The 16,861-nt window shown below is 32.1% G+C and overlaps 1 protein-coding gene across 1 annotated transcript; it reads right to left on the bottom strand.

Moving 5' to 3' along the window:
• Window positions 1-1,312: 1,312 nt before the first annotated feature.
• Window positions 1,313-11,613, bottom strand: LOC110778122 (cucumisin-like). The gene is made up of 10 exons (XM_021982680.2): window positions 11,406-11,613; window positions 8,029-8,117; window positions 6,421-6,521; window positions 6,039-6,282; window positions 5,063-5,582; window positions 4,115-4,215; window positions 3,803-4,036; window positions 3,220-3,331; window positions 2,623-2,836; window positions 1,313-2,100 (listed from the first exon to the last, which is right to left on the bottom strand). Exons 1-10 carry the CDS (start codon window positions 11,493-11,495, stop codon window positions 1,562-1,564), a joined length of 2,244 nt encoding a protein of 747 aa, XP_021838372.1. The 5' UTR covers window positions 11,496-11,613; the 3' UTR covers window positions 1,313-1,561.
• Window positions 11,614-16,861: the final 5,248 nt, after the last annotated feature.

The following is a 16,861-nucleotide window of genomic DNA, read 5'->3' as shown; positions in this document are numbered from 1 at the left end:
ACACTAAACTAGTCTATGCCGGTGCTATTGCACGGGTACGTATAAAAAATATAAAAAAATATAAATCTCTTAACAACGATTGAACGATGTTAGCTTTTTTTTTATTTTTTTGAGTAAATGACGATGTTAACTTTGTGTAATTCAATTTCAATGTGTAAAATATATAGTGTTTCCTTATTTTTTTTCCTGTTGAGTATTATGGATTATTCTTATTTCCAAATAAGTCTCCCAATTAATTGTGCGTGAAGATGTTGTTGATTTAAGCTTTTTTTGCTTTTTGATTTTTTAATCGCCTAAATTTCCTTAAATAACAATGCATGATAGATGGGGATTGAAGTTTTGGAGCTCTCATACTTACCACCACTCCGCTTTAATAATATAGATTATTATAAATCATTTAACACTACTTAGTAGTTACGGACACAAAACCAACTATTTTATGAACAATACCACGTTGACAGACACAAAACCAAAAATGAGCCACAAATAGCAATGTAAAAACGAACGAAATAAGTATTTCTTTGTATCTTTATGCACTTACTCGGCTCTAATCAATTTGATTTACAACGACCGGAAGGAAGATGAAGGAAGTTAATGGTTAAAATTCAACATGATTGTTCTTATATATATTTTAAGTATTTCTTTGTATGTTTATGCGCTTACTAGGCTATAATCAATTTTATTTTTCTTATATCTATTTTAATTATAAAAATTGAGAAGAACAAAAACAAAAAAAAGAAACCCCGAGATATCAAGTTAATGGTTAAAAAGAAACCTTATTTATCATCTTGGCACGTATTTCACTAAGTTAAAGGTTAATATTGTAAAACTATTTATATATATATATTTTTATAATCAAATTAATTCATTGAAAAAAAATCCATGTGACACATCAATATATTAAGACTTTTGCTTACTTTTTATATTTTAATAATAAATTTATCAATTTTTAAAACTTTTTATATTTTTATAATAAATTTATCATTTTTAAAAGTTTGTTTCATTCTACAGTTAAAAATATATATTACCATAGTACAAATTAGAAGTATAATAATAAATACTAAACAAAGATTGAATTCATACGCAATAACATTCTTCTAAGGGTGTACAATATGTCACGAAAACAAATACGTTTTACAGAGTAATAATTAATTCCGCAATTTAAATTACACGAAACATTAAAATAAATTTATGATGCGAAATTTATTATTGTGACAACTGGCGAGTAGGTCAATATTAAATCGTTAAAGTTGAATCATCACCTCTATTATAATTTTTTTATGATAGGTAAATTATGGATGGATAAGTTAATATCACCCCTCTTAATATTTAGATTAGTATAAGATTAATATGTGATCTTTATAAATCGTGCATCGCACGGGTATTAACCTAGTTTAACACTACTTAGTAGTTACGGACACAAAACCAACTATTTTATGAACAATACCACGTTGACAGACACAAAACCAAAAATGAGCCACAAATAGCAATGTAAATTACAGATGGGGGCGGGATGAATCGAATCTGACACCTATCATGCACACGGCACAAAAAAAAAGTTCTAAGACAAATTAAACACGACAATAGGACTACGAACTTGATGATGACCATCATCCCACACCAAAGAAGCTGACATCAAAGCTCTTATACCAATACTCCCTGAAACCCTCACAGTAAAGGATAATTTTTGCCCAAGAGTTTTGAAAGACAGAACAGATGGTTGTACTTTGATGGACAATGCCTGATCTTGAGGCGTAGTAACTACGACGTTGTAAGTAGAATTAGACGATCCAACATTAGTTACAGTCCTGGTAAAAATAGTATCAAAGGGGCCTAAACTTGTAGTCAGGGCAATTGAAGGGTAATTAAGATCCCAATTATTAGTAGTATTTCGAATTCCCTGATGACAACTGGTAGAATTATCTCCTGTTATTAGTCTGATATCAATGTCGTCCAGGTCTTGACTGCATAAGAACTTCACATAGTCACCCTCTGCAGCATCGTATACTAAGCCGGGTTGTACAGCTTTTAATGGATTAATATGGCCTGAACCATACGCTAATTCAGCTTCTTCGTTTGTTGCCCTACTCATTGGTAAAGCTGTCAAATTTGCATAAACATATTTGAAAAAAAATTAACTATTTTTTTTAATAGGTAAGAAGAAGAGACTCTACCAATCCATCACCTATCACAGGTTAAACAGTCTAATTAGACATGTTTTCGCTTGAGCTACTCCCAAGCATTTTGTAGTTGATGGGGCTCGATTTTGTGACCCCACAAGTTTAGCTCTCCACCAGCTTGGGCTGGTTATTAGTATATGCATGGCCGGTTATTAATATAGTACTCTCTTTGTTCCTAACTGTTCTTCCCATTTCACTTTGGCACATTTTCCAATGCGCATTTTATATCGTTAATATCTCTAATTACGTATTACCAAAAATTATAAAATTTTCATATTGTTAAAGTATTCATTGAAACGAATCAAACAAGACCCAACATGACTATTTTTTCTTATATGTTTATCGTAATTTAAAAGATTATCTTGCATTATAAATAGTGTCAAGATTCCAAATGGGAAGAACATTAAGGAACGAAGTGAGTAATTGAAAGAAGTATATATACCAGTAGTCATGAGAGCAGATCTAATGGCAGCTGCAGACCAAGTAGGATGGAATGACTTTACATAAGCAGCTACAGCTGTGGCGTGTGGGCATGCCATGGAAGTACCAGACAATATGGTATAAGGCACAGACCTTGGATCACCTTCAACTTGCGAAACTGATCCAACAGGTGACCAGGCTGCTAGAATGTCCACTCCAGGGGCAATTACATCTGGCTAAAATTAGCAATTTCACAACGTTTTCACTAGTAAGTTTATGCACTTATAGATCGTAGTTCTTAATTATCTACTCATATTTGGTTAGGTCCATAGGTGATCAGTATATATATACTTCCTCCATTATTTTTTAATTGCACCATCTGTGATTTCACGCTTGCCAATGCACTATTTTAACCACTAATATCTCTCATTATACATTTTAAAAAATTATAAAAATTTGATAATTTGAAAGTATATTTCGAGACGAATCTAACAAGATCCCACATGAATATATTTTTCCTTACATATAAATCACAAAAAATAAGTATATAAGAATGTGTGAATAGTGCTAAAACCAAGATGGTGCAATTATAAAAAAATGGAGGAAGTATATCACTTACCTTAAGAATATGTGGTGAGAATGGATGAGGACCTCTTGACGAAAATGAAGCTACATAAGGGGCTGATGTGTCCTTCACTTCTACACTTTTATGTATTGTTCCAAATGGGGTACTGCATACATCATGAGAAACTAAATCAAGATTAACCATATCTAGCTAGGAGTAAGTACGTCTTATATGTAATAGTCGAAATAAGGAATTTTTCATATTTACCACCTTTTAAGTTTCATGTTTTTGTATTTACCACCTTATAAAATGTTATTTCATATTTACCACCTTAATTTTATGAAAAGTTTCGTATTCACCACCTTTTAACGAATTTCATCAGATTTTTCATCCATGTGAACTCCACTTAACCAACTTCTTTAACTTTCCTCATCTTTTAGTGGGTTTTCAATTGAAGAAGTTAGTTAAACAAGGTTCACATGGGCCGAAAATTTGATGAAAACCGCTAAGAGGGGGTGAATTTAAAATATTTCATAAGATTAAGGTGGTAAATATAAAATAACATTTTATAAGGTGGTAAATACAAAAACATGAAACTTAAAAGGTGGTAAATATCAAAATATCCTCGAAATAATACCTGGTTAAGTTTCGAGTGTAGGAGATAACACGAGCAGCATCGTCAGCACGAATATAAGATGCAGGGAGAGGAAAAGAAAGGGCAATATCGTAATAATGGGGTTCCACAAAGTGCATTATTGTCCCAGCTGCACCATCAACGAATACTTCATCTTCTGTGTGTCTTAATAAAATGTCGCATACTACTATCTTGCCTTCCACCAATGTTTTGTTTAACGAGTCTTTTTTACAAAACCTGCAATTAATTAATTATTACATGTAACTCAATTAGCGACGACAACTGCGTATAAACATGCATTAGTATAGTATATACCTGGACTCTGATGAGTTTGAGAATATGTTGTCTGGGGAATCTCCTCCATAGATTAGAGGGAAAGTCTTATTTTCGAGATCAAATGTATTTAGTGATATCCCCTGTATTAAAAGAGTACATTAAGCAAAATTTTAGATGAATCTAATTTGTCAATGAATAACAACAAGCTTAACCACAAAAATACACAAAAATGATCTCAGCTTTTAACTTTGTATATTGTGTTTTTCCTTTGAAAATTGTTTTCCATGAAAATTTATTTTCCGTTAAAACAAAGTAACAAACGTTGTCTAAATTAGACCGGTGGTAAAATTTCAAGCAAGAAAAACTATCAATTGTAGTCTCAAATAATATTATTTCACTAAACTCTTCAATTTTTGGTGTGTTGTTTTTTTTGGAAAATTCATGTAACAATTAATTGTACTTAACAAGGTATGATCATGGTTTTTTTGTTCATTGGGTGATGATAAAGGTCGCAAGTTGCGACTACATTTAGGTGTCGCAATCTTACGTGTCGGGGTTTAATTGCTACATATAGACGTCACATAGGTCATGCGTCATCAGACTATTTTTACTATCAATACAATATTTTTACTATAAAAATAAGTAAATAAGGAATGGAAAGACGAGTACTCCATAGTTAATATAAAGAAGGAAATAAATTAAAATATTAAGATTTTCTACCTTTTTTTGAAACATGTATAATAGGTTAGATAAGTTAAATATTTTAGTTTCCAATTTAAATCATGAAACATAAACATGTCATTTGATCATTGTGACACCTTAAATGTTGCATGTTGTGACCTTTATCATTTTCGTGGTTCATTTACTTCCAGTGAGCAAATAAATAACCTTAATTGTACCATGTGAATCTTACCTGTTTATAAGTTACAGAGTAATAACTTTTGTCCTACTATAAATCTATATTACTAGTACTTGTATATAACTAACCTCAAACACCATGCCGTTATCAAGTTGGACCTTAGTGGAAAACTTACGATCCATAGTAGCAGCACCCACGGAGAGTAACCAAGGTGCAAAATTGCTTAAAGTTTGAAGACCCGGACCCTTATTTCCAGCAGAAGCAGAAGTCAAGATTCCCTTTTTCATTGCATGAAAAGCTCCAATGGCTATAGGATCACGGAAGTACGGTACCGCATGTGATCGACTCCCAAGTGAGACAGATATTATGTCTACTCCATCTGATATAGCCGCATCAAATGCCGCCAGTACATCGGCTTGTAAGCAACCCTCATCAGACCAACACGGCTTGTACACGGCGATTCTAGCCGACGGGACACCCCCTCGAGCAATTCCTTCACCCAAGCCAAGGAAGCTTGCGGTTTCTACAATTCCTCCGGCTATTGTAGAGGCAGTGTGTGTTCCATGCCCGTTTGTGTCTCTTGGTGATGCTACTTCGTCCTTACTCAAGTTTCCATCAGCTCGGAAATATTGTGCACCAATTATTTTGCTGCATAAATGATAGCATTTACTATGATATATTTACATTGTATGATTAATATAGAGCGCAAAGACTCCCTAATCAAGGCAAGGCCACATTTGAACGACTAATTTAACTAAATTCATTTTTACATGGTATCAGAGCTTTTTTTGTTACCACCCGGTTCACTCTATGGCTAATCCGGATTCGGGGGAGTTATGGGTGGATATGTTTCAATCCCCTCCCAATTATTGTTGCTAGGGATCGAATACGCGGTTCTCCCTACCAAGTTCAGCCCCAATCATAACTGAATTAACAAGCAATTGGTGGTATCAGAGCCTATTTGGTTCCTTTTAAAATGTTATATCTAATGGTGTTATACTACGTATATAGTTAGAGAACCGTGAATCTTTTACTAAAAAGCTATTCTCACAAAACTAAGTACAAAAACATCAAATGCCCTAGCATGATAGAGAGAAATCTTACTTGTTACAAGTAAAGTTTAGTGAAGTTTGACATCGGCCCTTCCATTTTGTTGGTGGTGGACCGAAACCATCATCTCGAAAGCTTTGAGATTCAGGCCAAATTCCAGTATCAATAACTCCAACAATGACATCACTTTCGATGTTGCTTCTCTCAACAGTCTGAGGGAAACCCATGAAATCCCAAGACCTTGTTGTATGATGGTAGATCTTTTCGTTTGGAAATATAGAAACGACTCCATCCATGCCTTGCATAAATCATAATTGATTATACTTTTTTTTATTAGGTTCAATTAGAATAATGAAATTAAAAAAAGGACGTGTATAATTATATATGAAGGGAAAAAGTAGAATAACAAAAAGGTCACGGTAATGTACGTACGTACCAGCGATAATCTTTGCTTCGTTTTCAGTTAGTAATGCAACGCATCCATGGAAATTGTCGTAAGTGTAGAGTAGGTGCTCCGAAACCTTGTGAGAAGGCACACTAAAATGAGGAAGTATTTTCGGATATCAGATATGTGCTTGCAAATACATATCATAGCAAAAGATAAAATAGGAAAACGGATAAAAAACAAATTAAATGGTACTTTTTAAAACAAAAATGGTACTTTTTTTTACAGAATTGTACTATTTTTTACAGAATGGTACTTTTTTTTTTACAGAAAGGTACTTCCTATTTTGTCTTTTAGCTATTTGTCTTTTAGCTGATATGTGTGTTTCCACACATATCTGATATGCGAAAAAACAACCTCCACTAAAATAACCGTCGTTTCCAGGTCATTGCATCAATAGTCTCAATCCTAACACTTATAAAGCTTCATACTTTGATTGCTATTCACCCAATAGTGCATTTACGTGCATGCCCCTCATTTCATTCTTTGTTTTATTTTGTCTTATTCTTAACAATAGAGCATTTACGGTTTCACCCTTCCATTGCTATACAAAATGTATTGTTTTCTTTGGGTATAATTTCCTATATATTGTACCTTCGAACTATCAATTAAAACGCATATGGTTTCTATTTCATGTTACATGTAAATCCAACGTCTAACTTTAACATATTATTTCTAGCATTTACCATAAATTGTAAGTTCCTAGCTTTTAAGTAACATTTTTCCAAAAATAATTTTGTATACCTTGGGGGATCGTGCGCGCTAGCGCACGATCCAACAACTCGTTAGTTTCAAAATTATGAACTTATATATACTCTGTATATGCTATTAGAACATATTCGATGCACCCTCTCACATTACATGTAAGGAGAAAATATAAAAGGGACCACCCACAGACATAAAAATACTCTTGGATGCATTTCATATGTTATTGTAGCAACTTATATATACTCCGTATAAGATATCTTTGTTTTGCCACGCACGGTTTCAAGTGTAAAAAAGCTCAACAAATAAAAGACTAGGTACGGTCTTATGTCAAAATATCAAATTTAACCAATTTTATGTTTTAGTTTACTATTAATATTTTTTTTATGTAACATATAATTGGTCTGAGGAGTTAAAATCCGCCAAACAAGAATTTTGTCCAAAGGAAAATGGGTTAAGTCGGTGGTTGTTGCTTGCCTTGGTGGTTATAAATTGGTGGTTGTTTGACAGTTTGAGGATGATTTTGGTCAGTGGTGGTGTGAGTGAATGAAAAGTGAGAAAATAACACCCATTTTAGCCCTTCAATAGTACTCCCTCAGTCCTTTAATACTCGACCCGTTTTGACTTTTTGCACTATTCACATAATTCACTTTGGCCCTATTTTATTTCTAGTATATGAAAACAAATGTTAGTATATAATATTATTGTTGGCTTCATCTTAATATATATTTTCATATTAATTTTTTTATAAGTTTATATAATATATAGTTAAAGAAATTGGTGGTCAAAGTTGTGCATTGACAAACGTGTCCGGTCAAAACAGGTCAAGTATTAAGGGACATAGGGAGTAGTAATACACCGTATGATAAAATAGAGTAGAAAAATAGTACTGACCTATGAAGAACGCCGCTTAACATCTCAATATGAAGGCTTTTTGCAGGAATGTCTAGATTAATCCGATCTCCCATGTATATGATATACGTCTACACAAATAAACTAAATACAATTAGTAAAACATACTACTACTAGTACGTAATAATACGGAGTATGTGTTTGGAGTTTTCCTCCATTAGTTTAGTTTTGTTTCAAAAGAATAGAAGTGTGTTTGTCCCACAGTGATTAAAAAAAAAAGGAAAAAAAAAGAGTTTTATCCATTTTATATATCTTCATTCAACTATTATATTTGATAGAAGACTAGAGAGGGGTTCTATGCCACCACACACGCGCGGGCTTGGCTTGGGTGAGCGGCGCGCACGTGGGGTGTGGGTGGAGCCTTTTTTTGTGAATATATATCCTTGATTGCCGATTTGATTTCCTCCAAATAACAAATCTTTAAGAGGTCGTGTATACATACGGAGCAATTTCAACTTTACTAGTGTTTATACACGCCACGATTTGGTTGACATAAGTTTATCCGTTCATTACTTATCCTAATATAATGCCATAATGGATAAAAGTATAAAACCTAGAGGTACAATGAGCGCTAATGTTCTCATCTCTTCTTACATGATTTCAGAGAAACAAGTCGATTCAAATGGCTTATCGCTTACTTAAAGAGATTATTCAGTTCGTAGGACTTTTTATCAATGAATTAATTTATTATAAAAGAAAAAAAGACTCGCGCAATTTATTTATTTTACTTCTACACATCATTTTATTACACTACAAAAATTTGTATCTTTAACGACAACCTAATTACGACGGGTCAAAAATCTCGTCGTAAAAGCCTTTTGCGACGGGGCTAACAACCAAACAAAGACGGGAATAACCATCGCAAATGTCTTTTACGACGGGTTAACGACGGGATTTTCTATTAACGACGGCTCCCTTTAATGACGGGTTCGCGACAGGAAATCCCGTCGTTAATAAAAGATTATTGGTCTTTCGCAACGGGATTTCCCATCGTTAATAGTACAATTTCTTATAGTGTTACTTACAATAAGTAATTCTTAGTTTCAAAAAGAAAGGGCCATAGTTAGGCCTGGTTATCGGGCGGGGCGGGTCAGGGTCGGTGCGGGTCAAAAGAGGGTCGGGTATTGAAAGGGTCATTTTTAGAGGGTCGGTAATGGGCGGGTCAAAAGCGGGTCGTGGGTCAATAGCGGGTCATTATTGGGCGGGTCAATAAACGAGCAATGAAAAATGAAAAACAAAAGAGCCATGTGCAAGTACAAGTAAATACGAAGCTATGCATGTAATTTTTTGTATCGTTACTATTTTTATTTTCAAAATAATTGTAGTATAAGTTTGACCCTATAATGACCCTGTCCAATAAAGGCCCTGTCCAATAAGAGCCCTGCCCAATAAAAGCCCTATTAACTTGACCCTAACCCTATATCCATTGGACTACCCTGTCCAATAACCAGGTCTAGCCATAGTAGTATAAAAATTCTTAGCTTGAATAAACACTACTACAAAAATCGTCAAAGAGACCCTTAATAAAAGACCTGTTGAACGACATAACGGATCTCTTTAATACAAGAGATCTAATTTGAGTGATAACGGCTCTCTTATATATAATGGACCCCGCATACCACATTAAATCTAAAAGGAGAGAAACCCCTTAAGTAAGGCAACGGGTCTCTATTTTGCGTTGGGCCCACTAATACGGCGCTTAGAAAAGGAAAAGGAAATATATAAGACCTAATAAGATAGAACACGGGTCTCTCTTCCCAATCCTAAATTAAATGAAAAAAATTGTGAAGCTTTTAAGTTATTTTTGTGTTCTCTCCCCTCCTCACTACTCACGTTGTTGCTCCCCCCAGTTCACAACTTTCCATCTCCTTCTCCTTCTCCTTCATCTCTATCAACCATGTCGCCGACTAGTCTACTACACCTCCTACTCTGCTACCGCAGCTCAGACTTTCCCCAAATCCAGAGGAGCTGGAACCTTTAAACCACCTACGAATTCATCAAAAAATGCTCGATTGGAAAGGTCTGCCAGTGATCGATGCCGTCGATGTTCGATTGGAAGATTTTAACCGACGAGACTCGATTGGTTCTGAGGTTACGCAAGATTTGGTGAAGAATATGGTTAGGGTTATTTCTATGGATGGTACCTAAGGTCTTGTTCGTGGTCAACCGTTTTGAACATTGAATCTCTACTTAAAACTGTAAGATCTAATTATTTTTATTGTTTTCGATTTCTGAAGAAAAAAATTATAATTTGAATTGATTTGATTTTGGTTAAGAAATATGCATATGGGGGTATTTTTAGGGTTTTGTTAATATGCATTTTGGATTTAGATCTTCTTTTTTAGATCTTTGGTTCTGGGTTTGTTGTGCTTTTGATTTCTTGTCGATTTTGCGGTAGTCAAATTAGAGATTATTCATTTCGCTATTGTGAATAGTTGTGCCCCTTTATCATTGAACATATGTTTTGTGAACACCATAGTCTTCGTTTATTTCTAGCTCTAGTTACTTTTTGGGTGTTAGTTTCTAGAATTTATATATACTCATATTCTAACTTACTAAATTGCAGGAGGAGAAAATGAAAGCATGAGAAGCGACGGTGAAGTTGAAGGAGTCTATTGAAGAGATGGTGGATGCGGTTACCAGGAGGGCAGGAGGTACATGAATTATGCAAAGGGTGCATCATCAGATAACGAATACAATTACAATTGATGTAAAGTGGGATATATGTTTTTTTTATATATTAAATGTAATTGTAAGAATTATTTTGGAATTACGAAATTGGTTAAATAAATGCTGATTTTTTTGGCCGGAAAACGACCTGTTTATGGTGATTTTTTTTTTATAAATATTAATGAAAAGAGACCCGTTAAGTGTAAAAAGAGCTCTCTCCGGTATAATAAAAAAAAATTGTAAAATATGCAAAGAGACCCCCTATCTAAGATATGGGGTCTAAATTTATTAATTATAAAAATATTAAAAAATTCAAAGAGACCCCCTATCTTACATATGGGGTTTTAATTGTTTGGATAAAATAATATTACAAAAATTCAAAGAGACCTCCTATGTTAAATATTGGGTCTGAATTCTTTTACAAACATACCCCATATCTCTAATAAGGGGTCTCTTCCCCTTCTATATTATTTTTTGTATGGTTAACACAACAGACCTCTTTTCTTAGATAACGGGTCTCTTATTTTTAACAAAGAAACCCCCTCTAGATGAGGGGGTCTCTTTATAAAAGAGACCCCCATATCTAGAGACCCTCTTAAATGGGGTCTCTTAGGCAATTTTTGACGGGTCTCTTTGGCCATTTTTGTAGTAGTGAAACAAAAAAAAAGATTGATAAAAAAGATGCTTGCCTCTCTTTGATGTTGATCAGCTTGAGTAAGGGGAGCAAGAAGCCATAAACAGATAATTTGGCTAACAAGGAAAACATATTTAGAACCCATGCTCGATCTCCTAAATCTGGACTATGTATTGTGCTGCAAAAAACTAGTATGAAGTAAGTTTCTTTTATATTGCTATTTCAAAAGAAATAGCCAAACTATTCCATTTAATCATAAGAATAGTTCTATTTTTTTTTATGTTTGCCCGACGAAACTCGATGACTTCTTATTATTCCTTCTTGTAATTGATTAATTCAATTCTCTGTTTCAAATGTATACTTGATCTTACTATGAAGTCATTTATCCTATAAAACATTAGAATAAAAAGATGGTGACATTTTAAAAGCATTCTAGCGTGTTAGAACACTTCAATTTGGACTTAAGGATGCGTTATACTACCTCCGTTTCAAAATGATATTTACACTTTTCGTTTTAGTTCGTTTCATTAATATTTTTTACACTTTTCGTTTTTGTTTGTTTCATAATGTTCTTTACACTTTGCTTTATTCTATTTTTTGACATGAAAATTTATTATCTTACCCTTCTTACCCTACAATATTTACAATTTTTCACTTACTTTTTCTTACTTTATCCATTTTTTTCTTACACCAACCCACCCTTTACACATTTCTGTTACTCTATACATATTTTATTAAATTCAAACAACTTTTCTATTTTCGTCTTAATATTTATACAAATAGTAACCGTAAAGATCTTATAAAACAGATGTAGTGTATATATAGTACTCTCTCCGTTCCTAAGTGTCTAGAGAATTCACGGTAATTAAGAAAACTGAAAAGTGTATAAGAACAATTAATGATTGATAATATTTTTTGGGAAAGGATAAAGTAGATCGATAATTGTTTATTGATGAAGTACAAATAAAAGTGGACGTGTGATGAAAAAGTGGAAAAAGTGTAGAATGTGTAAGAAAAATCAATCATGATTTATCATGATTTACGGAAAAGTGAAAAAGTGTATGTCCAAAAATAAAAAGTGGATACTTATTAGGAAACTCCTGAGATAGAATAGTAGACACTTATTAAGGAACAGAAGGAGTATATACAAGAAGATCAATAAGAAACATAGGGTATATAAATTAGCTATATATATTTACTAGATTATATCTAGTGCACAAACTGATGCTATAAAATTATAAACTGACCATTTTTTATAAAATATTTGAGTAACAAAGAATTGTTCAAATTAATAAAGTAGTATGGATTAAAAAAAAATTTGACAGATTTTCAAAAGATTAATGCTCGGTAAAATTTTAGTCAAATATACTAAATTTTTCCATTAAAAGTTATTTAAACAAATAAATGAATAAAAAAAAGGAAAAATAGTTTTGACGAGAAAATTTTTCATCAGGAAATGATCGACATGTATCAATTCTAGTGTCTGTTTTAATAAAATGTAATAGATTTTCCAAAGGAAGATTTTACAATAGCTACAATAAAAGGGTAGCCACTACAATAAACTAAATCTCAACCATTAAATAAGAGTAGACTATTTTAAACCATTGATCTTGTTGACTTTTAATTTATTATTTTGTAATTTAATTAAAATAATATTTTACCATAAATAAATGGGAAAAAAAACTTCACTTTCATCTACGTTTTACTGAGAAGTTTCATATCAAAAAAAAAAAAGAGCAAAATTTCTAAAACTCTTAGATTCTATTCTTCATTTTCAGCGGTTCTTTATACTCAACTTGGGACGTAAAATCGTAATGTAATCTATTTATAATCATTCAGCCTACACAATAATTAAAAAAATATACTCCATTGATAACCGTTCATCTAACACAATAATAATAAAAAAAAATACACCATTAATAATCGTTCATCCAGCAAACACAACATTTCATTCTTGATACAGAGTAAACAAATTTTATTTATTGATAATCGCTAAATGCACTACTCCGTACATTGAAGAAAAAAAACATCCACAAACAAATACTCTAATGGGAGAAGGCATATTTTTGTTTTTGTTTTTTGACAGGAATTTTTTTTTGACAGGAACATGGAGAAGTTATTGAGACAGAGAGAAAATAAATAAATAAAATTAAACGTGGGAATGAAGGATTTTTAATTATTTTTTTTATGACAAAAATTACAATTTTTATTATAAAGTCAACCTATTCAATGGCCTAGATGAGTCAACAAAAATGAAGGGCTCAAATTTAATTTATTGTGGTGGCTACCATTTTGTTGTAGCCACTAAAAAACCTTCCTTTTCCAAATTCATTTTAGAAGCAAAAATCTCAAACCTAATTGGGCGGTGTGTTACGTCATGGAACTATTTGACATTTATTTTATAACCCCAGTAGATAGATTGAAAGTAACGGGTGAAGATTAAATTTAAGAAACAAAATTAAGCGGGACTTTATAAAAGTTAGGCTCCCATTTAAGCCAAGTCATATACTTCCTCTGTGCACTATAAGTCTATAACTTTGAATTTTTTTTAATCTATACCTAGTATTTAAAAAAAGAAAATCGCATTTGATTAGATGACACGTGTCATCCAATCTTTCCTCCATCAATTTAGTTTTTTATTTTACTTTTTCTTTGTTGTTTGATATATTATACAATTCCAATCGCCTCTTCCACTCCATCTTTCTCATACAACATCAATTCACCAATCTATTCATTCAACATTGTTTACTCCATCTTCCCGATTAACACTCAATATTAATGTATTCTTTTAACTTTCAAAATTTACCTCTATTTAAATCATATATTCTCTCTTAAATTACAAACTCAATAAAATTAGAACTTTAAAAAATAGACTAAATAACCACTATACAACCGCCCGTTCTTTGAACGGGCACAAAAACTAGTTTGTAATTTATAAGTAAGAAAAATTTAGTAATATGAGATCATGTTAGGTTTGTGTCGATATATATTTTCTAAATATCATTTTCATTGTCAATTTTTACGTATACATAATTTGATATATTAAGAGTCAAACTAATGTATTATGAGTAAAAGCCAACTATGGTGCAATATTTAAGGAATGAATGAAGTATAAAGTTTTGTAGACTACCCTTTTTTCCTTTCTATTTGATTGGTAAGGAGAAGAGTAGAAGAACCATCCTAGGACGCGAGGGGAAGGGGGTGCAGGGGAATCAAGGAATACGATCCTATACTGAGTTTGGTGATATTCGAGCCCCGGCCTCACGCCTAGAAGTCCTAGAGCTGGCCAACTACTTGTTTCAGTTATATAATTAACTATTGCTTATAGCTAATACTATATCCGTTTTATAATGATCTTTACACTTTTCGTTTTAGTCAATTTTATAATGTTTATTACACTGTGTTTTTGCTAATTTTGGACATGAAAATGTACCTCTTATCCCATAAAATTTACATCTTTCCACTTACTTTCTCTTACTTTATTCATTCTTTTCTTACCCTCACCCACTTTTTTTATATTCTCTCTTACCTTATTTATATTTTACTAGATTTTAGCCCGTGCGATGCACAGATTCTATTAAATTGTTATGTTTAAATAAAAATCCTATGTATATACCACTTTTATATATTAGATTAGATTAGTTTTTTATTTTGCATTTAATTTCATTTTCGATTTTTTTTTTTTTATTATGAGAGTGTTTGTTTTTGGATGAAATTGTATATGCGTAATATTAATAATTAATTAATAAAAAATATCTACGTGACACTTAATCATTTCTTTACGTGGCATTCGACTTTTTTAATTCGATATTAATTTTTAAATCTTATTTTTCATTGGCCGGACCATTAGATTTTTCTGCGTGGCGCTCTAATATTGGATTAATGTTTGATTTTGAATTGAATTTTATTTATTTTATTTTAGATTATTGTTTGATTTTGGATGAATTTTATTCTAGAATCATTTTTTAATTATTAGAGTGTTTGATTTTAGATGGAGTTCTATATATTAGTAATTAATTAATTAATTAAAATATCTACGTGGCACCTAATTAATTATCTACGTTGCAATCGATTATTTTTTAATTATTAGAGTGTTTGCTTTTCGATGGAGTTGTATATATTAGTAATTAATTAATTAAAATATCTACGTGACACCTAATTAATTATCTACGTGGCACTTGATTTTTTTAATTCAAAAAGAAATTGAAATCTTATTTTTCATTGGCCGAAACCATTAGTAATCCTAGGTGGCGCTCTAATCTTTCAGCAAATATGCCTCCTTTATATATGTATATTAGATTATATTTACCAATCTTTTTATACACTTATCTTATTTGTCTTTATATTTGTGCAAATAATAACGGTAACCCAAATTCTTATATGAGACTGTCCTCACCATCAACTGATGGTGAGACCAGTTTACACTTGCGAATTTAGGTATGTTACTTCTATAGTTTAGACATGTTACCTTTTTTTATATAATTTTAGAGGAGATACTTTTTTTAGTTTAGGTATGTTACTTCTATAGTTTATACATGTTACTTTTTTTATACGGAGTAATTTTAGGGGAGATACCTTCTTAGTTTAGGTATGTTACTTCTATAGTTTAGACATGTTACTTTTTTTTATAATTTTAGACGAAGTACTTTTTTTAGCTTATGTATGTTACTTCTATAGTTTATACATGTTACTTTTTTTTATACGGAGTAGTTTTAGGGGAGATACCTTCTTAGTTTAGTTATGTTACTTCTATAGTTTAGACATGTTACTTTTTTTTTTAATAATTTTAGAGGAGGTATTTTTTTTAGTTTAGGTATGTTACTTCTATAGTTTAGACATGTTACTTTTTTTTAATAATTTTAGATGAGGTACTTTTTTAGTTTAGGTATGTTACTTCTATAGTTTAGACATGTTACTTTTTTTTTATATATATAATTTTAGAGGAGGTACTTTTTTAGTTTATGTATGTTACTTCTATAGTTTAGGTCTGTTACTTTTTTTTTATAGTTTTAGGGGAGGTACGCTATTGGTTTCGCGCTCGTCACACCATCAAGTTGATGGTGTGACTGGTCTCACAGGAGACGCGCTGTAACGGTAAAGTAGACTACTTGTATAAGGCTAAGCTTGGAAGTGATCATCAATGCATAAGAATAATGTCATGAAAGCGTTGTCGAACAATAAATAAATATATTCTCCGTAGCAAGGAGGGAATAGTACCAAAGGGAATTAATTGACTCTATCCATCGATCTAGTACCCCTAATGTCCTTTTCAACGTCTCCCTCATGTTTTACCAATTCTTAAAAGTCAAACGAAATTCTACAAAACAAACTTGGTAGGAAGACATGCCAAATGCAAAATAGATTATGTTGGTGGGAAGTTGATGTTTTAGGTTTAGGGAATAATTTGTTCTTGAAATAGATGATGACATGCATTGTTTGTGTAATAAAAAATGTTATTTGATGGAATATGGGAAGTTCCACTTATCTAAAGGGAGTCAAAAGACCAACTCA

The sequence above is a fragment of the Spinacia oleracea genome, chromosome 6 (assembly GCF_020520425.1).
Source record: "Spinacia oleracea cultivar Varoflay chromosome 6, BTI_SOV_V1, whole genome shotgun sequence".
NCBI classification, from domain to species: domain Eukaryota; kingdom Viridiplantae; phylum Streptophyta; class Magnoliopsida; order Caryophyllales; family Amaranthaceae; genus Spinacia; species Spinacia oleracea.
This window is presented reverse-complemented; position numbering and strand designations above follow the sequence as displayed.

Excerpts from the sequence above, each read along its gene's own strand:
- LOC110778122 (XM_021982680.2), bottom strand. The coding sequence starts at position 11,495 with ATGGGTTCTAAATATGTTTTCCTTGTTAGCCAAATTATCTGTTTATGG. Across the intron at positions 5,583-6,038 it reads CTAAACTTTACTTGTAACAA|CAAAATAATTGGTGCACAAT; the intron begins GTAAGATTTCTC and ends TCATTTATGCAG. Across the intron at positions 2,837-3,219 it reads TCTCACCACATATTCTTAAG|CCAGATGTAATTGCCCCTGG; the intron begins GTAAGTGATATA and ends TGCTAATTTTAG.